The sequence below is a fragment of the Rattus rattus genome, chromosome 1, assembly GCF_011064425.1.
Source record: "Rattus rattus isolate New Zealand chromosome 1, Rrattus_CSIRO_v1, whole genome shotgun sequence".
Classification (NCBI taxonomy): domain Eukaryota; kingdom Metazoa; phylum Chordata; class Mammalia; order Rodentia; family Muridae; genus Rattus; species Rattus rattus.
The window spans coordinates 65,891,074-65,914,248 of NC_046154.1; the positions used below are offsets into that span (position 1 = coordinate 65,891,074).

The following is a 23,175-nucleotide window of genomic DNA, read 5'->3' on the forward strand; positions in this document are numbered from 1 at the left end:
AGAGACTCTGCTTCAGGGAGGGAGCGAGGCAAGGAGGGAGGGAGGGAAAGAGGAAGGAGGGAGACAGACAGACAGACAGACAGACAGACACATGCACGCATGCAGGCAGGCAGATGTAGATGGTGTGCCTGCAGAAAAATATCTGAGGTTGATCTCTGTGTTCCACAGGTGCAAACTTGCACACACATGTTCACACACTACACACACACACACACACACACACACACACACACACACACACACGTGCGCACACATCAACACATGTAAAAAGCCCATCTCTTGTCTAGGATATGCTTCAAAAACACCATCTCCAAATCAGAGACTGGAGAACAGCATGCAATTCAGACCACTCCTAAGTACAGAACACTAGGTTCCTAAACTGCTCCTCTAGGTATGTTTGAAATCTTTCAGGATCAAATGTTTTATTTTAAAGCATTTTATTTCAGGGCTTAGTAAGGAAAGTGCCTGCCTAACAGGCACGAACCCCATACCCCATGGAGAAGTCCCTCAGAGTGCCATGCACTTGCAATCCAAACACTAAGGAGAGATACAAGCAGACGCTGTGGCCCACAGTTCAGGCAGTCTGGCTGATCTGTCAAGATCCAGTCCACTGAGAAACAAGGGTACTCTGGCCTCCACACACTTGTGCACAACACATAGGTGTACATGAACACACACATGCATAATAATGAGTTTTTGATCTAGTATTATCTATATATGACTGAATATTTTAAAAGAAATGAGAAATCCAAATTTAGGAGATAAAATTTCTCCAAAGCAATACATACAACTGCATGTACTGTTTCTGTGTCAGAGCATAACAAATATGTGAGACAAAATTAAAAGTGCCATATTAGAATATCTCTGAAACTACCGGGGGGAAGTATTGTTGAGTAGTATTTCTTGTAACTAAAAGCAGGCATAGGGGAAAAAGAACAACATGGAAACTTGTGTATCTGTAACAGAGTAATACTGTGAACATGGCTCTGGTAAGAAGAGTTGGGCAGGTGTGAGAACGTGAGATCTACCCTCAACACAGGCAGAGGGGAGTGGAGAACACTGAACATGGAGGGAGGAGACGACAAGAGGAAGAGGAGGAAGTATAATACCACACTTGCGAGATGCTAATGTGTGCACTTAAATATTAAAAGGCCAGGCACAGTAGTCTATGCTTTTAATTTAGCAATCGGAGGTCTGTAGACTTGCCATGAATATGAGTCCATCCTGGCCAATGCTGTGACCATCATACCATCATGGGTTACAAAAACCTTGTCTCAAAAAAAAACAAAAAAAAATTTTTGAGAAAAAGAATGGAGCTTGCAATTACTCCAGCTCTACTATGTTAAAAATTAGAACAGCCCAAATTAACCAAATCAACACTTAAGTATACATTTGTGCCATAAAGAATTAATGCAAGAAGCCAGCTTCTATGGAAAAGCCTTCTTGCAAGGCTGCCCTTGGGTAAGGTGTTGGCAAATGAATTTGGGGGTCATTCCCACTGTCATTTAATTAAGAAAACCTGAATAATAGCAATGTACAGAACTCCTCACCTAAGCAGTCTAAACAGTGCCTTCATACCCCCAAGGTTCTCATACACACCCAACAAGACACTGCATGACTTCCATCAGACCCTGTGCTGGAGGAATTAGGGGCAGAGGACTAATTTGTCTGATCTCCACAGTAATCAATCCCATGAGTCAATTTTCTCACTTATTTTATATTTTATTCTGTCACTCTATAACAGATCGCAGACACACTGAGTTATGTGAGTTCTTCTACCAAATCACTAAACCTCTGTGTAAGTCCTGAGGACCCCTCAGACTCAAGATCTCTCTATATATTTTGCTTAAAAAAAAAAAATTGCGTGGGGCCTGCAGGTAGATGGTTTGGTGAGGAAAGTGTTTTCTGGCCTAACTTAAGGAGCTGAGTTTAAATCCAGAGTACACATGTACTATACAGCTGAGCAGAGGAGCAGTCTATATAAACCCAGTTAACTACAGTGAAATGGGAGGGGGAGACAAGAGAGTCCTCAGAGGCTCATGCCCTGGCTGCCCTGTCAAACACAGCAGTGAACAGCAACAGATCCCACTTCAATCAAAGCAGAAGGCAAGGACCAATGCCTTGTGGTTGTCCTCTGACCTCCATATACAAACTGTGGTACACGTGCATGCACATGCACACATAATACACGATTAAGCACATGCATCGTAGCATCATACACAGAGAAATAGAGTGCCATTTTATAAAAAATAGTGTCGGGCGGGGGAGCTAAAGAATAGCTGGATGGTTATGACTATGCTCTTCCAGGGGACCTAGGTTCAGTTCTTGGCACCCACAAAGCCACAGCAGCTCATACCCACCCTTAACTCCAGATTCAGGTAACCCTATGCCTTCTTCTTGCCCCTAAAGACATTCCACTCATGGGTCAAGTACATATATGCAGGCAAAACACCCATATACATGAAATTATAAATAAATATTATCTTTTTTTAAAGTTGATGGCAGTAATATTGCTTAGTAGATTAAAGACTTTGATCCCCAGAGTCCACATAAAGATGTACGAGAGAACAAACTCTTAACAAACTCTACACAGTTGACCTCTAGCCTCCATTTAAGTCGGTTGTGGCATATATAATATTCACCCATACCCCCATATACAAATAATAGTTGTTATTATTAATAGATGGATAAATGCAAGGGTTTTTTTTTTTTTGGAAGACATTAAGAAAGCAGAATATTCTGGCCACGGTGACATTGCCTTTCATCCCAGCACTAGGAAGGCTGAGGCAGGTGGACCTATGTTCAAGGCTAGTTTGTGGGGATTAAAAGCATGCGCTACCATGCCCAGCCTTGCTTTAAATGTTATGGTGAGTGAGTAAAACGATCTGTGAGTGACTCAATAACAAAAGGACAAGAGACAGCCCCTGCTGCCCTACGCTCACAAGTGCTTTACAGTAGAGAACCCATCACCACGACCTCAAAGTCAACTCTGAAGACAAATGCAAAGTATGTTACCGGGGACATAAAGTATAATAGAACAAAAAAAAAATTCAAGATAGTCTTGGAAGCATGCACAATAGCAAGCAACTAAGAAAATTACTGCCATCCTCACAGGGGAGGGACAGATTCTACAAGTCTGAGAATTTATTGCCCAAATTTAAGATTTAACTAATTAAAATTAAATCTTGTGTTCCCCAGTCACACTAACCAAATTCAAATTCAAAAGAATTAGAAGTGTCAGGACAGCACCAACTACAGAAGACTAGCAACAAAACAGAAAGTTATACCAAGCAATGCTGTCTGACAGGCTGAGGTAAGCAGAGAAGCACCAGATATTGTGCTATAACAGCAAACGGAACAACTGAAGTTCTGGGTTGGATCGTTTTTGTCAATGTGGCACAAGCTAGGCTCATCTGAGACAAGGAACTTCAACTGAGAAAATGTCTCCTCTGATGGCCTGCAGGAAAGTCTGTGGGGCATTTTCTTAATTAATGATTCACATGGAAGGGTTCTGCCCACTCTGGGCTGGTGGGCCTTTGAGATTCAAGAAGCAGGCTGAACAAGCCACGGGGAACAAGGCAGTAAGCAACACTCCTCTATGACCTCTGCTTCAACCCGCCAAGTTTCCTTCCACAACAGATAGGGTTGCCCTGGGCTCTCAATGACCAGGGCAGACAGAATGGATGAGAAGGAAGCAGAGGACGATACAAGAGCTTCCTCACATGGATGACAGCTGTACTGGGAACATGTTCCCGCTTCTCTGTCTTCATCTTGGATTTTTCCAAGGTGCATCACGTTCTATGTCCTGCATTACTTTGCATAGACTCTGTACTGGCGGGGTTTGTGTGTCAACTTGACACAAGCTGGAGTTATCACAGAGAAAGGAGCCTCCCCTGAGGAAATGCCTCCATGTGATCCAGCTGTAAGGCATTTCTCAATTAGTGATCATTTTGAGTGGTGCCATCCCTGAGCTGGTGGTCCTGGGCTCTATAAGAATGCAAGTTGATGGCATTCGCCTATGTATTTGCTGCATTCTGGCTGTGTCTCTCAGGAGAGATCTACATCTGGTTCCTGTCAGCCTGCACTTCTTTGCTTCTCTTTTAACACTTCTTGTTCCCCTTTTAAAGAAGGAGTGAAGCATTCGAATTTTGGTCATCCTTCTTGAGTTTCATGTGTTCTGGGCATCTAGAGTAATTCGAGCATTTGGCCCAGAAACCGGGAACGGGAATAACAATCAAAATGTAAATAAGAAATACCCAAGTTAATAAAGATGAAAAAAAAAAAAAAAAGAATGCAAGTTGAACAAGTCAAGGGAAGCAATCTAGTAGGCAGCATCCTTCCATGGCCTCTGCATCAGCTCCTGCCTTCAGGTTCCTGCCCTATGTGAGTTCCAGTCCTGACTTCCTTTGGTGATGAACAGCAATGTGGAAGTGGAAGCTGAATAATTCCCTTCCTCCCATACTTGCTTCTTGGTCATGATATTTTGCACAGGAATAGAAAACCTGTCTAAGACAGGCTCCTTCTTTCTTATAACCTAGGACTTCAACCCACAACCTTTACAGCCAGGAAAAATAGTGTTTAGGGAGCCCAGTTTTGATCCTTTTAGGAAGAAATTACTCTAATTACTATTTGCTGTTCTAACTTTAGCCCTATGTTTACTTTGGTCTACTCTCGGACCTAGTTACTTGCTCACAACAGCGAAAAATGATGTATATTACACACAGGAACTGTGTTCCTTTTCTTGTATTTGCTCAGGACCATAATATATCAAGTACTTATCAATATGGGCTGAAATGTACTCAAGAAGAATTTTAAATTGAAAAAGTCTTAGAAAATGTAGATCTGTCAAAGAAAAAAAAAAAAAAAAAAAACCTCACCAGCATTCTAGCATGCTCTGGGTGACATTCTGAATGCCATACTTTGGCAGTTATTATCCTGCCTGTGATGGTGCTGCATGCCTGTAATCCCAGCAACATGAGGAACATTGTACATCAGGAAGATCTTGATGTTCCATCCATCTTCACCGTCAACTTTACTGGATCAGGAATCACACAAAGAGCCACAGGTGTGGGCAGATCCATTCCAGCACCTCTGGGCATGATGAACTCAGAAGACCCTCCCCCAGCAGGGGCGGCCAGCACAGCTGCTTCTCTTGCTTCCTGGTGGGGAAAGCATCATCTGACCCATTGCTCCCATTCCTGCCATCTTTTGCTACTATCAGAACCAGGCTTCTCTGTCTTTCCGACTTGAGCAGAAAACCAGCCCCTATCTGTGCAGTAATGCCCCAGGCCTTCAGAGTTGGGCTGAGACAGCTGAAGCATCCTGTTTTGTGAACTGTGCAGATGTAGGGTTCTCTGCCTCTCCAGTGAGTAAGCAACACCCTGGCTTATGCCCCTACTGTGAAAGCTAACCTAACTTATCTTTTATATAATAAATATTCATTATATTGGTTCTTTCCCTTCAGAAAACCCTGACCACCTCAGTTCCCAAGTTTAAGGATAGTCTGGGCTTCATAGGAGGATTCTGCCTTAAAAGAAATGAATTTTTTTCAACACACACACACACACACACACACACACACACACACACACACCGGTTCCTGACCATTAAGTTTCTAGTCTGTACTCTTAGACAGGATAAATCAATATTAAAGCATATTCTAAACACACATTCTCCATTTATGATGAGGATGAGCAAACACTGGGAGTTTTCAGTGGCTCTACACAGTTTGACCAAGCGCTCATCGTGATCTGTAACTTGTTGCCTGGCACTTTCCTCCGAATAGAGACCTTCCCTCCAAGGAGGAGGAGGAGGCTCATAAGACACTGAAAGTAAACACGTGTCAGGGAAAGAGTCACGGGGGAGGGGGGTATCTAAGTTGCCCAGAAATCACATGACTGTGTCAGCTGCCTGAAGGCTGTAAGGGGTTGCAGCTTTTGTGAGGCATCACCAGTGTTGGAGTTGGGCTTTTGAGAGATGCAGCTGCTTTTGAGTCATTGCTGATTTCCAAGTAAGTGTTCATGGACACTCCTGTTAGGAAGCCCAGTAGACGCTCACTGGCTCACCGCGTCGGAGTTGGGTGCAGTCAATACTTTGGCCTATCATGGGTTCCCTTTTTGAGGTGAGGAGATGTGTATGTTGTATCGATACAGGAAAAGTCTGTCATACAACATGGGTAAAGTAAACACTAGAAACATAGCCACCTTAATTGAGATGTCCTGTAAGAGTAAAATATAAAACAGATCTGGAAGGGCCTTCATGTCTTATGAAAATACTAACTAAACTGACTAAGGTAGCCACTCCAGTAACACTAAGTTCCTGTTGAATGGCAAATCAGCTGGAATTCAGTGCAAAAAAGCAAAAACAAGAGAGAGAGAGAGAGAGAGAGGGAAAGAGAGAGAGAGAGAGAGAGAGAGAGAGAGAGAGAGAGAGAGAGCACCTGCATGACTTGCATGCCCCTCACAGTGATCCCTGTGTCCATCCTCACAGCACTCCCAAGAAGTCATCAGAGGCTGCTAGAGATTCCAAGAACTTAGATTCAGTACTGAATCCAGGATTCATCCTCAGTCTCTCACTCTTACTCCTGCCTCCTGCCTGCTTTGTTTTGTTTAATACTCATGGGTGGGGGTGGGGTGGGGTGGCTAGATAAGGCCCTTAAAAATATTTACTAGTTTCTAGATTGTTAGAGTCTTCGGAGACAATGGTATTGAGCTGAATAATGTGTGCCAATAGTATGGTTTCAAAAATATCTAAGCAAAGAGGAGTGTTCTGGACTTTAAAGGGGGAAAAGGAAAATGAGATATTCCAACTAAATTCTTCAGATACAACAATATAAGTAGCAGACCAAGCTAAGTCATTTTTATTGAGCTCCTTTGTGAAAACATATTTATATAAGACTCAAACCCTGTCCAGCTTGGAAAATAAAGCAATATGCAGTACACACTAAATGGTCAATTTAATTTTTAATGAGTAGATGACACGGCAAGAAAGGTTCAGGACTTATCAATGGTAAATGTCTGGGAATGTCTTCATTGGCTTTTTTGAGCATTTTCAAAGAGCAGACACAAGGATTCATTAGCTCTTAGCACATATGAACCTGCTCCAAAGGCAGCCAAGAGAGTTGCTTAGCAACAGTGCATTTTGCATCTCTCATCATCCCCAAAGATGCTGCCTCTGCAGCAGCTAGGTCAAGCCTCTCATTAGCAGCCTGACAAAGGGTTTCTATCTCCCGTTCTACAAAATTATTTTTATTTCCAGGTGAAGCTCAAATATCTATATATTATTCCAGCTGACAATATATTTCCTTTCCTGAACTCCGTTTTCTTCCCTGCCCCCACTTCAACTGATATGCTTTAATGAACCCATCAAAATACCTGTAACAAAAGCAGGCACTGAGAAATCCAATAGAATTTATATCCCTATTCACACCACTCTAACTGGTCCATAGCTTTTGGGCAATAAAGGAAGAAAGCTTTAAAGGGAAGGAGGAAAAGAAAGGCACTGAAACCAAATAAGAAACGGAGGAAATGTCAGCTACTTGACTTCAAAATTAGCAAAACACAAAATGTATTCAAATTACTTACAATGCTATCCCTAACAACTTTATTGTTCCCATAAAAAGCTAACCTGCATCATCTAGCTAAAAGGCAGAAAATTTCAAAGTGGTGATAAACTATGAATAAACAGACAAATAGTGCTGAATATTAGCCATGGGAAAGGAGCCGCAGCCCCTACATTAATGACTATGTTATAAACACCTCAGATCAATAACTGTTTACTCAGTTCTAAAGAATATTTCATAAAATATTTACCAATCAACACAGTTTCCAAGCAGAACTGAAACCTGAATTCACATAATCTTTCCTGTATACCGTATGTAATCAAAGACTCTTAAAACGAAAGCAGATAGAATAAGCAGAAAGACATTTCACTTCATTGTATCTTAAAGTGCATAACCCAGCCAGCCTGGTGTCTGAGCCTATGCTTCCATGCACGCCCTCCAGAAAAGAAAATAGAAAGTGCATGGCATGTTACATAGACGGAGCGTGGCCCTAATGGACACTGACTAAGAACGGTCTAATGAGAAACATTTAAAAGCGACTGTTATCACACCACATCAAATTAGGAAAGTTTACTAGGCGATCTGAAAGGAATAATGTGATTGGCCTCCTGCACTCCCCACTCCCACCGTTTTTTTTTTTTCTTCTTCTTCTTCTTTTTTTTTTTTTAAACACAAACAGCAAAGAATGAATCTTCAGGGGGATTTCCCAGAAGGGTGTCATTTACCACTAAAATATTTCATTCCAGCAGTTGAAAGACCATAAAAGGGTGAATGTCCTCCAGAGTCTCTAATAACGGCAATAGATCTTGTGTTACTATTCACAAGTGACCTCTCAGTCAGCCGATTTAATTTTTTCCCCTGCAGCATGGTTGGTTTCACACACAGTGTAATAACAGTTTTTGCACAACAAGACAATTCATCCGATTAGGAGGACTGCATTAAGCCTTTCACGAACAGCATGTGTCACCACGGCTTTACCCCGGGTTTGATTTAAGACAACATAGCATATGCATGCATGGCTCTCCATTTTTCTACGGTTTTAAAAATGATTCCCGAGCTTTCTTCAGTAACTTTGCAGACCATTGCCTGTGCCCTCCGTGACTTCAAAAATCAACCAGGAGCTCATCAACTGCTCAATGAGTGCTGCCAAGATGCACTGAGATCCAGGCAACAGAAATGCACGCGAGATTCCTTCTTTCTGCATAAGCTAAAAATGACATTCTCATGTCTCAAAAGGGGGAGAGGAAGAAAGGGGGCACAGAGAACATACATGACCATTGGATTGACCTTCATTCATCATGGTATGACACCAGTGTATCAGTATTACAACAGTACATAGCTGAGATGCGTTAACCAGAGTGAGTTTGTAATTTCAACAAAGCACAAAATATAAACAGAGAAATCAAAGGAAAAGGTGTGAAGCGGCCATCTGGTAGTTGCTACTGCAATAAATGTGCCAGCATCATTCAAGACCCATAGAAGCTGAAACCTAAGAATATCCACATGCTCGCTCTCATGCTGCTGAGATTACTAAGGTTAAACCCATATTCCCAGCAAGAGCTGCAGTGACAGCTGGCAGAACTCTCCAGAGTTCCCTTAACTTTACAACCTCTAATTGATGCTGATAGGCCTGGTCGTCATCTCTCCACCACCCTGCCCCAGCCCCTCAGAAGCCTCTAATATCTGCATCTGGACAGGCTCCTTTGGGAAACAGGGTCAGCACATTGTCAGTATGGTGAAGGTGTCTGTACATCTCACAGCCCAAGAGGGATCCTCCTACGGCTCCATGGCCAGCAGCCAAACTTGCAGGATGAAGGTTTCATTAGACTTGGTGCAGGGAAACTGTGTCTGCCTTATCCATTCCACAACCCTTAGGAACCTTGCTGCTGTGAGCAGAGGCCTGTGTATTCCCCTAGAGACCTTCATCCCACTGGATCCTTAATTTCACCCACCTGAGTTTGCCCACATTTTCTTATAAGAAGTACTAGCACGTGTTTTGCATTGACAAAATCTGTGCACGTAAGCTGATGCTGACACTACAATATCTCTTTCACCATCAATGTTTGCTAGCCAGGCACACACACACACACACACACACACACACACACACACACACACACACACACACACACACACACACCCTCCAGCCATCACTCTCTTTTAGGTTTTGAAGGGCATCACTATTAATTCACTCTATCACTTATATCCCTCAAAAGTGAGAGAGGCCCACTGATGTGGACTAGGAGGAGAGACCAGGGAAGGACAGGGACAGGTTTAAGTCCCAGTCACTAAACTTGAGACAAGTAGGCTGGGATGTGTAGGATTCACAGCCATCCAGTCACTCTCTGAGAACTCTCATCCAGGCCCATCCTCCTCTCATTTCCTAGGCTGAGGGAAAGGCTAAGATGAACAACAGTTGTTGGACACCTAGCATTGTTCCTACCACACCATGGGTTCTCCTTGTTTCCTCACTTTTTTATATAAGCCAGAGACTCCACCAAAACTGTTATTTTTAAAATCCTATTATACACCTCATCTACCCCAAGTCGGATTTGCCCTGGTGGTTTAGAAATTCCCCCTCATCCTGCCGAACTGCATGGCTTCAGGAGCTCATTTTTCTCAACAGCTATATCCACTCCAGGAACAACTTCCCTCATCCCACGTACCCAGTTTAATTCAGAATGGCTTCTCGTCCGCACTGTGACCTGCTACCTATCAGTGCCTTTGCATATGGTCTGCATTCTGTCTAAATGTTTCCTCACTCCCCTTTGGAGAAACACACCGGCCCTCTCCTCTGTGTTGCAAGGATGCTTATTTACCTCCACAGTGGCAAGTATCTTGTCTTGTATCGACAGTCATTCTTAATGCCTCTATCAACCCACTGGGCCCTATCATTCCTGAGCGGAAGACGATATCCTTCCATCTCAGTGTTATCAGCACCTACCATACAGGAGGGCCGCAATAAACATATGTTGTGTGATTAAATGAGTGACCTGAAAACGCTTAATAAATAACATGGGGCCTAATAAAAACAAGGCATGCACAGTACCTCAAGCTGAAAGGTAACTCCATGATAATTGCACTGAACACAGATAAAGATGCACCTCTACCATTAAAGATTAAATATAATTTGCCGCTAAGTACACATAAACAGTAAAATGCCACCAGCATAATTATCATTAATAATAATTCAGAGTATGAGAAATAATGAAGATAGGCAAGACTGAATTTGAAAAGTACTAAAGAAATAAAAGTTGATTGATTTTGCATTTTTACTGTACCAAACCAATTACCCAAGTGTTACCAACCACCAGTCCCTGTGATAGGTCTTAATGAATAGATAAGTTGGTCATTTTAAATTAGCACACTCATCATATTAGTGTGAGCAAATTTAAACAGCTTAAAACCAGTAGCATCAATACCTGCTAATGTTTTAACTCAGCCTATATCAAATTACCACGAACTCTAAACTAATAAAGTTCACCTAATAAGACGCCAGTGTAATCTAACCTAGCCTAAATGTAATGACCAGGAACCCCACAATGTTTCATCCATTAGTCTGGATAAACATGACAATTTTGGGAAATACTTTATTGGTTTGGGAATAAAATTATATATACAATATATACCTGCTAACTATCAATTAAAAAGTAAAACAGAGGAACCTTCTAAGGATGCTGAGAAGCAAAAACTTTAAAACATGGCTTTCCTTAAGGAATTCTTTTCATGAATTCTAAATTTAAACTCTTTCTACTAAAAATTGCCTTTTAACACAATTTACATTGAAAACAACTATAGGTTACTTCAAAACACTAATTTCTCCTTACTAATTAATCTCATAGATCTTGGCAACTGCTTGATTCAGCAATACAATAAACTCAGATAAACATTTTTATGTGCTTATTTTTCTTTGCAGAGACAGTCAAATGTATAAATTGTCTTAAATGCAATTCACTCACACAAAAGGGTAAGCAATCAAGATAGCAGAACTCAGGGTCTCCAGAAGTCCAATCCATGCCCCACAGGCCTGCCCAAAGGACCCTCCCTAGTCACGTCTTAGGCATTTCTCTGCCTTTACTTGCTCCACAACTATGTGTGTCCACCCAGTGCAAACAAACTGACTTTAGGATGCTCAAATGTTATTTTCTATTAACATTTCTGAAAAACTCGTTTAAGAGCCTGTACTGCCTATGAGAAAACACTCAAATCTGGCGTTGATGGGCTAGAAGCCAAGTGCGTTCAATAGGCATGGGCAAAAATGAGACTTCCGGTGAAGGACCTAAAACACCCATCCAGCTTTGAGAACTCTGGAGCTAAACTCCACTATCAAATCAAGACCTATAATCTCACTGACAGCTACAGGACATAATATATAACTGGGATTGTGTGCTATGGGCTTTGACCGCCCAAAAGAAAATTAAATCAGAGACACTGAGGAGGGATGTCACTGGTGAAACTACAATTGACAAAGTAATCAAGAACCTCCGAAATGCATTCATTAATTCATTCTGCTGTTTATTCAGTGACATTGCTCTAATATAAACCTGTGTCACAGACAAATGTTTTCTAGCCCGTATGAGATGAAATGAGGCGATATATTTCCACTTCATTTTAAACTTGTATTTATCCAACAAGAGTTAATCAGGAACTATCTACTCCCAGCTGTCTGAGGTGGCCCCTCATGGGACTTAGTTGCCCTTATCTGGGCTCACACAACAGCCTCTCTACATTACAACACAGCGGGGTCTTCTGCAAGTGCTCTTACTCAATGTGGTCACATCTCCAACTGCCATAGCATTCCACATCCCAATAAAAGCATAGGTTGTACAGATGTTTTGATGACTGGATGCTGAAGAGAGATGCCTTCATGGATCTCAAGATCCCAAACTAAACCTCGACCGTTTTCAATGTGTCAACCACAGGAACATGTAATTTTCTCAATGTTTCCCAAACACTATTTTCCAAACAAGTAAAACACAGAATAATTTATTTGGTAAAATATTTCAGAAATGTTAATATAGTGACATTTGAGCATTCTGAAGTCAGTTTGTTTGCACTGGGTAGAAATACAGTTATGAAGCAAGTGAAGGCAGCGAAATGCCTCTCTCAATTATGAACATTCTGAGAAGCTATACATAAAATAGCTTTTGGCGCTTAGGCAATGGTCTCCAATTGGCATCCTGCCTTTGGTTTGGTAAGATCTCTTGATCTCTTCCTTTTGAGCTTTAAGCAGAGAACAAGGCTACAAAGGGTACCTCGTAGCCAGAAGGAAGTGCGCAGGCTTCCTTGTTCTGAATGTAGCATTAGGCTGCCCTTCATCAAATTCTATACCTGTTCTGAGTCAGTGACACAGAAACACCAAGATTTTGTTTTAGTATATTATTCATAAACTAGTAAGATTATTATGGGTTAGAAAAATCACAATCAAACATGCCTTAAATGGAAGCTTTAGATAACTGCTCATCTGTAGCTGCATCAGCAGTAATTCAACATAGTATTAAAGCTGAGGCAAGAAACTGACACAAAAGTGATTCCCTGGGTTTAGACCCTGAGCTTAATGCACACTGCTAAAAAGCCAGACTAACGGTTTAAAGCATCCTATTCCACAGATACCTTCACAAAGCATTTAAAGAAGAAAAACATTTTGACATAATATATTTGCTATACCCTGACCATTGTATTTTGGCCTGTGTTGCCTTTTGTCTAAGTGCCTCATGCAGATAAACTTATCCCAGTTTTTCTCAAGGCCTGGTTGATGTTATAGCTACCAGGAAATAGTTCAGCATTTCTTATCTCTGAAGGTCTTTAATCAAAGTACTGTACATGCAGGCTTCTTTTGCTGGCACGAAGAACACGATGACTGACTTCAGGGGGTAGCATTTCACAGAACTCAATGACAATAGAACAGAGTGCAGAGTGGCCAGAGACTCTTTGTGCACGCCCTTTTACAGAATATATCTTCTCCCTTTCTCACAGCACTAACTCACAGATCATTAAATCTCACGTATTTCCTATTCATTTTCTGTGTTAAAACATAGCTTATGACCCTGAGTAGAACTATCAAGGATTCTGCCCTGAAAGTCGACTTTTACTATTTGATAATATATGACTTTGAAAAGATCAGAAAGGCCATGAACCTAGCCACTTAAGTGATTTCAAATGGCTAAGCATATATGCATACTTTCACAAATGGAAAGAAAAAAAAAAGGCTCTGAAAACATCACAGAATAGTCAAAGATTAACAAGACCTAACAACCAAAACCTGAACAGGAAAAAAGGAACGCAGAGATAGAAAATGCAGGTGACAATGACAATGAAAATACACAAGCGTGACCTTCATCACCTTAGAATAAGAAGGTGAGAAAGTGGCTGGGACTTGAAGCTTTAGGAGACTACTGCTTGGGTCAATGAGTTAAGAGTATAAGGAGGAAGCCTGTGACTTCCTACGGTCCACTGTGTGAGTCTTTTGCCACCTGATTTCAGCCATGTGTAGAATCTAAAAAGGACAAGCTCACAGACACTACTAGAGGCTACTAGAGAAAGCTGAGAGAGGCATAGATCAATGCAGGCTAAACTACAGTAACAACAAAACCACTCTGGAAGATTCTGCACAGCAGGGTGACTACAGGTAGAAACACTCTGCATTTCTCAAAGCTAGAATAAATGCTAGAAGAAACAAAAGCCAGAATGAACACTGAAATACTATAAGAAACCCCATTAACTTACACAGTATTTGTTGTATATATTGGTTAATTTTTTAATTTAAAAGCCTTTCCTCTTTATATTCAATTTAATATAATCAATAAAAAATGCAATTGATATTCCTTATACACAGTATTAGTATACCTGAAAATGAGATATCAAAAACCTTCACTCTACCCAGAAGCTGGTGACCTTGATGACTAACATTTACTCGAGACATTAAGTTTTTTCATTAACTGACACACAGCAAGTACACAGTTATGGAGTGCAGCGGACACATGTTGAGATAAGTATCACCCTGGTGGCTGGAAGGGGAAAGGGACCATTAGAGGTAGATACAAAGAAAATTTTACCTGAAGCTGTCAGAGTAACTATGAATGAAACTCTGGAATCCAGAGTCACAATTGGCAAAGAACCAAAACACAAAATGCACAAGCACAGGCAAAGTCATGCAGAGTAAGGAAAAGTCATGTTTCGACAGTGAGAAATGCGACAGGATCTGCACGATGGACTGTGCTGGGAAAAGGTACTGAACTAATGCGAAGAATGAACTCCAGGTTCACAGAGCCAGAAGGCAGCCAGCATTTGCTCTGAAAAAAAGTTAACTTCTTAGAGAAGTTACACTAGACTCAGAGTAGCATTGCTGATTTGACAATCACTGTACATAGGTGGGCAACACTGCCTAAATGTTCAAATTTGACTGTCCTGAAGAGTCCTCAGTTGAACTTTAGAAAGTCTTGGTGTAGGCCTGATCCACACTGTCCCTTAATACACTCTGCAGCATCCATTTGAACATTTCCTCCTACTCACTTTCCACTTAGTGTGGCCAGAAGCTAAGCAAACCTGAGGCAAGGGAAACAATGGTCAAACAAGCATTGTTTCACACAAGCCGGGAAGCCATGTGTTTGCAATGTCATTTAGGCATCTCTTACAGGACTGTCATGATATACATGAAAATACATGGGTAATGACTTTGCTCACATTATAAGAAAAGTAGGAACTATTACTTAGAACTAATCAATAAGGACATGCTAGACAGTGTGGTATACTCCCATAGCCACAGCACTCTGAGAGGTTAGATAAAGATTATGAGACTGAGGCCATTTAGAACACATAATGAGTTAAGGTCAACCTGGCTACATAGGGACACTTTGCCTTAAAAAAAGATATTATATGTAGAAATATGACATGGAATCGTCTCTGTAAAAATAAAGCAATGGAGTTAAATCTTTCAAGATTTTCAGGGAAACTCATTCAGGATGATCATTCTTGTATGCTATTGCCTACCAAAAAATGTAAGTAATAAACTTTTTGTCATTATTCTGGGGATGTTTTTCCCCATTCCTCTACTGTATGTGTATAAATGTTTTGCCTTTACATAAGTATGTGCAGACCTGGTGCCAAGAGAGATCAGAGGAAGGTATGAGATCTCTTGGGAATGGAGTTACAAATGGTTGTAAGTTTTGGAAATTGAACCTGGATCCTCTCCAAAAGTAAAAAGTACTCTTAACTGAGCCACCTCTCCAGCCCTCAATAGTAGTGACATTGCCTGACCTGGGTTTATATCTTCTGTAAATTGAGTCTTCCGTGAGAAAAGTGAAAGAATTAGTAGCAATTGCTGATATTTTCTATGGGTTATTTTGTGTTGGTGTTTGTTTCTTTAACATTGCAGTATATATCCAGGTAACTTTTAAGTAGTATTCCCAAGGCCAGGACTCTCTCATATCACTTAACATCTTCTAAGACCCTACTTGCCTTAAACTACAGGAAAATGTATGCCTCATCATGAGGGAAGTGGAGGATGCCCTAAGTAATGCGATTCAGAGTCAATGTGTGCTGTTGACACAGGCATGGTTGTGTCTTGACCATAGCCTCAGACCAGTGGGGAAATGGCAAAGCCTTCTCCCTGAGGTGAGGTGTGGAGGGAATGGCAAAGCCTTCCTCTGGTCTGTGTGTAGTTATTGACAGTGCAGAAAATGTCCACCAGTTTTCTCCCATACCATCCCTCCCCCTGGATAGTCACAGCCCAAAAAAATGTTCCCTTATAGAGAACTGCTCCTATCAAGATTAGCTAAAGCTATCTCCTTGCTCAACTACCTGTAGGATGATGTCATTATGCAGGTGAAGGCAGGTACAAGGTAGAACAAGGCCTGTCACTGGACGAGAAAGAAGGGTGGGTGAGAGAAAAGTTTTAGAGAGGAGACTGGAGAGGAGAAAGGAGCAGCTGAGAGAACATGGAGGCAGATGTTAAGATTCCTCTCTGCACACTTATCTACAGGTTGTTATGAATATTCTTAAGGGATGGATGTATATAGGATTTTGTGTATCTAGATGAGCAAACTGTATGTTATCTAGGTGGGCAATTACATATTATCAATTGGATCAGAGGTTAGTGTGTTGTATGTTCTTTCATGTGTCGATTTAATTGAATCAAGAGAGTGTGTGGTGGCTGGAGACACTGGGCCACCACAGAATTGAGATGTGTATGTCTGGCCTGGTGGCAACCTGCCTTGAGAACTAGATGAGAGACTGTTGTCAGGCTCAGAGAGTAGCCATCGGCAGTGTGATATGGGATGGAGCAAAGCAGGTGAGACACTTTGCTGACTGAAATGAAGATATCTACCAGATATCTTGGGGCACTATGGTGCCAAATCTAGAGCAGAATAAAAGACAGCATTTTTAATAATTTTATAGCAACACCTACCTCCTTGTTCAGTGAGGTATAACGATCCTACGGCCTTAGTCAGCTAGGTGTATGTAATAATAACCCTGCCTCCTTGGTCATCTGCAGGCTATTATCCCACCTCTCTATTCAACTGTATACAATAAATATGCTACGCATTCCAGGATGCTGGGGCTTCTCCATCTGAGAGCTCAGACTACCTCATTCTAGCTTTTTTCTGTGTCTTTTCTTTAGGTCTGTCCCTGGAGCCATGCAAGGTCATGATAACACAAAGTCAGACTGAGAGGCTAAGAAGGAGAAGATACACTAGGGAAATACCAATAGATTCTGATAACTTACCATGTTTTTTATGACTACTCCTAGAAATAATCTCTATTATCTCCACTTAGAACAACAGTAAGAAGAATGTCACTATATACTTCAAATGTAGTTCATGTCTTTAAATGTATAAAGTGTTTTCTCTCACTGCAGCCCCACACTTTAGTCACCACACTTCGGTAATCCCCAAAAGCAAGGGCAGAAGGCAGCCTTAAAAAAAGGCTGTACCTCCTCAGTCTATTTAGTCTGATAAGAGTTTAAAGCCTTCCTTTAGTATTAGCTCTTCCATGAACTTCAGCCAACTGTCCTCCTACAGGGACAAATTCCCATTACATATAAATATAAATATGTGTCACATAGTTTTATAAACCAAAAAAAAAAAAAAAAGAAAGAAATCACTTCATGCAGAGTCGATTTCAATGCAAATGAATACACTAAATTTGCTTAGTCAAAATATTTAGTCCTTTCTTTTTGGCTGCTTAAACTGTAGCTAAAGACTATTAAAATAACAAGATTGATCACATTGTAATGAAAACAGAAAGAGAGAAGAACTCACTGTCTCCTAGTTCTACAGTACCACTTCCGTCTGCTCCCGTATGCTTAGTTGTGAGTTCTTAAGATGGCATTGTCTGTGGTTGGCATCCATTTGAGTAACAATATTTAAGCATTCCACTCTACCATGCATTAGGAGCACAGGATATTTTTTCTGATTTTCATCAAAACTATCCAAGAAGTAATCAACGGATGTAGAGCATGACTTAAATACACAGCACTGTTTAATGAAATCTTAATGAACAAGTCAATGAACCCAGGTGGTCATGCTAATGATTGCCATTTCTCTCTCTCTCTCTCTCTCTCTCTCTCTCTCTCTCTCTCTCTCTCTCTCTCTCTCTCTCTCTCACACACACACACACACACACACACTGCTTATATGGATACTAAGGTAAATAAATAAAACACGCGATGCTGCAGGTTGTCAGCCAGAACGTGGAGGAATCTGAGCTGAGCAACGCATCTGACTCTAGGACGAGGAGGAGATATCCCAGCACACTGTGTCTTTCAGAAGTTTAGTAATTCCCTAGATTTTGCTCAACAACTTTGTCTTCTTAGCAGACTTCCATGTCTATTACAAAGAAATTATCTTTAAGAAATCATCTGTTATGGTTTCGATACAAAAGGTATCCTCCAAACTCATGTTACACTTTGGTTCCAAGATTCTGAGAATCTAGCCTGAACTGACCTAAAAGCATCTTCACTACTGGTTGGTCTCCATGGTGCCAAAAGGCAGAGTGTCACCTGCTGGGAAAGAACTGTCAGCATCAGTCCTACTCAGCTGTGACCTATGTATCACATGACCAATCCACAAGGGAAGCCTTGCCTACCAGTACTATGGTGGCAGGAGTGCTGTGGGAGCAACCAAATACTTTATGTTTGGTTCTGATGCCCGTTCATGTCTGGTACCATAAATCTTGTCAAAAAGCCTTTGGTTAAGATGGACGTGAGCCTTCCTAATGTAATGTGCAAGCTATTGCTGTTTTCCTAAACAGACATGCTAAACATTCAGTTTATACCCACAGATTAGCACTGCTGTCAGCTTTCACCAGAAAAGCTTCTTTTGCAGTGAGCTGTAGTAAGTGAAAAGAGTCATAAATAGTCAACATGCTGAAAATAAGTGACTGTTAAACACTCAGCCTTAAATCATCCCCCGGAGGCTCAGGAAACACTGTAGAAGAGGGGACAGAGAGAACAGAAGAGCAGGAGAATGGGATGCAATATTGTAGAATTCTTTCTTCCAGGCATGCTTATGGCCCTCTTGAATTCTCAATAGCTGTGATTAACCGCATAAGATTGGAATTGTCAATGCTGTGACATAGAGGGCCAAGGGCTCTATATTAGTTAAGGTTTTAATGCTGTGAACAGACACCATGACCAAGTCCTTATAAGGAAAATATTTAATTGAGGCTGGCTTACAGGTTCAGAGGTTCAGTCCAGTATCATCAAGGTGGGAACATGGCAGCATCCAGGCAGGCGTGGTGCAGGCAGAGCTGAGAGTTCTACATCTTCATCTGAAGGCTGCTAGTGGAAGACTGACTTCCAGGCAATTAGGACAAGGGTGTTAAAGCCCACACCCACAGTGACACACCTACTCTAACAAGGCCACGCTACTCCAACTGGGGCACACCTTCTAATGGTGCCATTCCTAGGCTGAGAGTGCACAAACCATCACAGGCTCATAAGGCCTTCTCCCTCCCTGAGGCAGTGTAAGCCATGCCAGTTTGTAAAGTACAAACCTCTCCCTGAGAATCTATAGGCAGCTAATGAGAGAGCAATTTCCTTCAGTAGTAAGGTAATCACAATCCTATAAATAACCCTTCACCCTTATTCACTCATGTAAGTAACCTTAACCTTAATTAAATTCGTTTGTACACACATACACACACATACACACATACACGCACACACACACACACACACACACGAATGCATACATGCATGTCACAATAAAATGCCATAATAAAACCTGTTCTTTGTATAATTAATACATGCTAATAAAAATGTAAAAGTAAATAATTCATGTATTAAAAGCTTGGCTCCCATTGATAGAGCAAATCACTGAAATGTATCTGGACCATGGGGACTTTACTTCCTATATTGATCTATTAATGGGTTTACAAATTGATAGCATTATTGGAAGGTAGTGGAAAATCTGGAGGTGAAATCTGGTTTGGATTTCTATGACTGGTGACATACCTTTATAGAGTCTATCTTACCACTGGCCTGTTCTTCTTGTTTCTCTCTGCTTTCTAGCTGCCCCGACCTATGCAATTTTATCCACCATGCTTTTCCATGATGTTTCCACATGGCCACATACATAAATCAAACAGAACCAACCAACAATGGACTGAAATTCTGAAATCATCTCTCCTCCCTTATGTTCTTTTCAAGTATTTGTTGCAGTGACACTAATTCTGAGTAAAATATCCTAACTTTACTCCTCACAATTCTGGATGCAGTGATCCTGAAAGTTCATCCCACTTCCATTCTACCTAGAATAGGAACTAGCAATGTCTCATTATTTTATCATCATATTTTGTACTTTATAGACACATGAACCAAGAAGAAAGATCAAAGCATATTCTGTTCCTTGATTCTTTTTGGACTTTGAGGATGAAGTAATAAGTCTCTATAAGTCTTCTACATAATTCACAATGGGAAGGAAAAAAAAACTGCACCTTGAATATTCTACTCAGGCCAAGACTGACCTAAATGCTGGTCTCTTAAAAACTGTTAATGGGAACTTAAGATGAGTTACTATTACTGGTAGTCAAGAATTACCCTGCAACTCCTAAAACCAAAGGAACACACTGAGTGGATAAAAAATAACAGACAGATGTCTGTCTGTCTGCCTCTCTGTGTGTGTGTGTGTGTGTGTGTGTGTGTGTGTGTGTGCGTGCATATGTACCCTGTGTCAGAAGAGAATACGGATCAAGACAGACCACAGTATTATTTCAAGGGATTCTCCTTTGCATGATCTCCGGATGCCACCTGAGCTTCAACTCTAAGAGTGTCCTACACAGTGTCAACACTGAGGAAAACACCAGCTACAGGGAGGGTCACTAGAAAAGGTCAAACAGAGAACTAGACTAGAAGAGAAGCACAGGAGATGATTTACAGTACCTGTATATGATAGAAAAGAGGGCCTTTGCATACACTACAGCTTACTAGATACAACCAGTGAGCAGGACAAGCTGAGAGAATGAGAAACTCCCAGCACGCAACCTCCCACCATCAACATGTTTCACCAAGAACACCAAGTAATGTTTCTAACCAGGAATGCATGAGTTTGTATTAGAGGTGAAGTTTTTCTTCACTATGCCTGAAAGAAAATCTATGCATAGACACCAATAAACAGAATATAAAAAGTGCCATGTCTGCTGGTTAGAAAAGCCTTCCTTCACAGAAAACATTCTAGAAAGTCTAAGCAATAGAAAAAAGAAGACTGTTCTAAACTTATTTCTATTTTTAGAGGAGGAGGGAAGTCTTATTTATGTCTGACTGCTTATTACACTCAAGCTCCATGCAGACAGGATGACAACTGTTTATCCTCACAGCCTTGTCTGCAGATCAGGACCACACAGGGTAAGGATACAATGTTTCTGTTTATTAAATGACTGAGTGAAGACAGGATCAAACTGTAAGGAATCTATCATGGATTGATTAACCTGGGTCACGTAAGATCAATATTAGAACTAAAAAGAAATGCGCCGTGGAACAGGTTGTGACGAGCAGAACAAAAACGTACTGAATTCAGGGTTCCTCAAAAATTGTAGTTTAAAGAAAAATACTTGCACTGTTAAGGGAACATCAACTCAGAGTACGAAGAAAGAAACCAAACTGGGAAAATAAACATTTTTAAAGCCATAAGTTAAAACGTCATCATAAATAAACTAATAATAATCCAAAATTATAAATACTAAGCTTTTCTCCTATTCCCTTTCCGTATTTTCTGTCTATACCTGAGAGGAATCTGCTTGAGCTAACTGTGTGGTGACCTTCAGTATCTGCTGAAGATTCTGTCCTCCATCTTCAACAAGCAGGTGAGCCAGCAGTAAGAAAACATGTGGGGGGATCACTGTGGTGGCAGGGAGCAAGGACTCCACTGCAGCCAGCCAGTCACTCGCTGCGGACGCTTCTCCCATGACTTCAAGAATCCTGCAGGCGGTGAAGACTGAGCCATACATGCTGCTCACGGGAAAAGCAAGCCTGCAGGAGATCTGGAAAACAGACATAAGAAGGCATTAAAAAAATGAGATGAGTATGTGTCAGAAAGATATTCCTATTCCTGACATTCACGTGTTTTACAATGCATTATCAAAATCATTCCCCCAACGACAAAAAATAGACACTTTGAGGTCCTGCCAAATGGCTCTCCACCCAAATGTGAGGCAATCGGATGAGACAAAGAGGAAAACAGTTGTTCCATTGAACTGGGGAATGCTTTCACACAGATTTTTTTCTCTATTTACCATTCACTTCCTATTAAGACAGAGAAGGGAAATGGATCAATATACAAGATCCAAAAGCAACAGAGTTTGGGAAAATCTATTCCCACTTTTAAAAAAAGCCTCAAAGTGACCAACAATGAGAAGAAAAATAGACGCTCCGCTTCATTTGCCCAGCTCCAGGCCCTTGCAAGCAGCAGCCCGAAGCAGATGGCAGACTTGGACACAGGACAATTCCCATTGGTAACAGACAGTATGTGGACGGGAACAGAGTTGGTTCAGCCCAAGCCTGGTAATTCATTAGTAATTGTAAATAACTTCAGCTACAAAACATAGTCCCAGCTCTAAGCTGAACAAGACCAAGAGATGGTGCTGCATTTCAGCAAATCTGAGAAAAAGCTCCTCACATAAGTGTGGTACTGTCGTCAGGTCCAGGGAGTGAACAAAACTGTGCAGTGACACTTGAGTGGAAACAACTCAAATGAAGCCACAAGCATTGCAGAAGCATTTGACACTGTCTGCTAATAGAGTCAATCACATTTCACAGAAGAGAATGGCAGAAATTAAACTCTCTTAATACCTATTATCATAGGATGACATAAGTATAAAAATAACCATCGAAAGGATGGGAAACCTAAATGTTATGTGCTTTTTTTAAGTTTATGACTTAGTAGATGTCAGTAATTGATAGAATTTTGCGACCATCACCAGGGTTGACTTTTACGGTATTTCCATACTCCAAGGGGAAACCCCAATAGCATACCCCTATTTCCTGTCCCTGGAAACCACCCACTGGCATTATATTTTTACTCTGGCTATTTTATGTGATATAAAGCATGTAATTTTGGATGTTTTATGACAGGTTTTGTATGTTAGACACCACTCATTTTGCTGCTTCCTCTCATTTA

General features: G+C 41.1%; 1 protein-coding gene across 1 annotated transcript in view; it reads right to left on the reverse strand.

Annotated features, from left to right (window-relative positions):
* The window catches only part of Focad (focadhesin), a 295,998-nt gene that overhangs the window by 174,304 nt on the left and 98,519 nt on the right, over positions 1 to 23,175 (reverse strand). Inside the window, exon 11 of the mRNA XM_032902159.1 lies at positions 21,782 to 22,039. Coding sequence (XP_032758050.1) covers positions 21,782 to 22,039 — 258 coding nt within the window. The remainder of the gene's footprint in view (positions 1 to 21,781; positions 22,040 to 23,175) is intronic.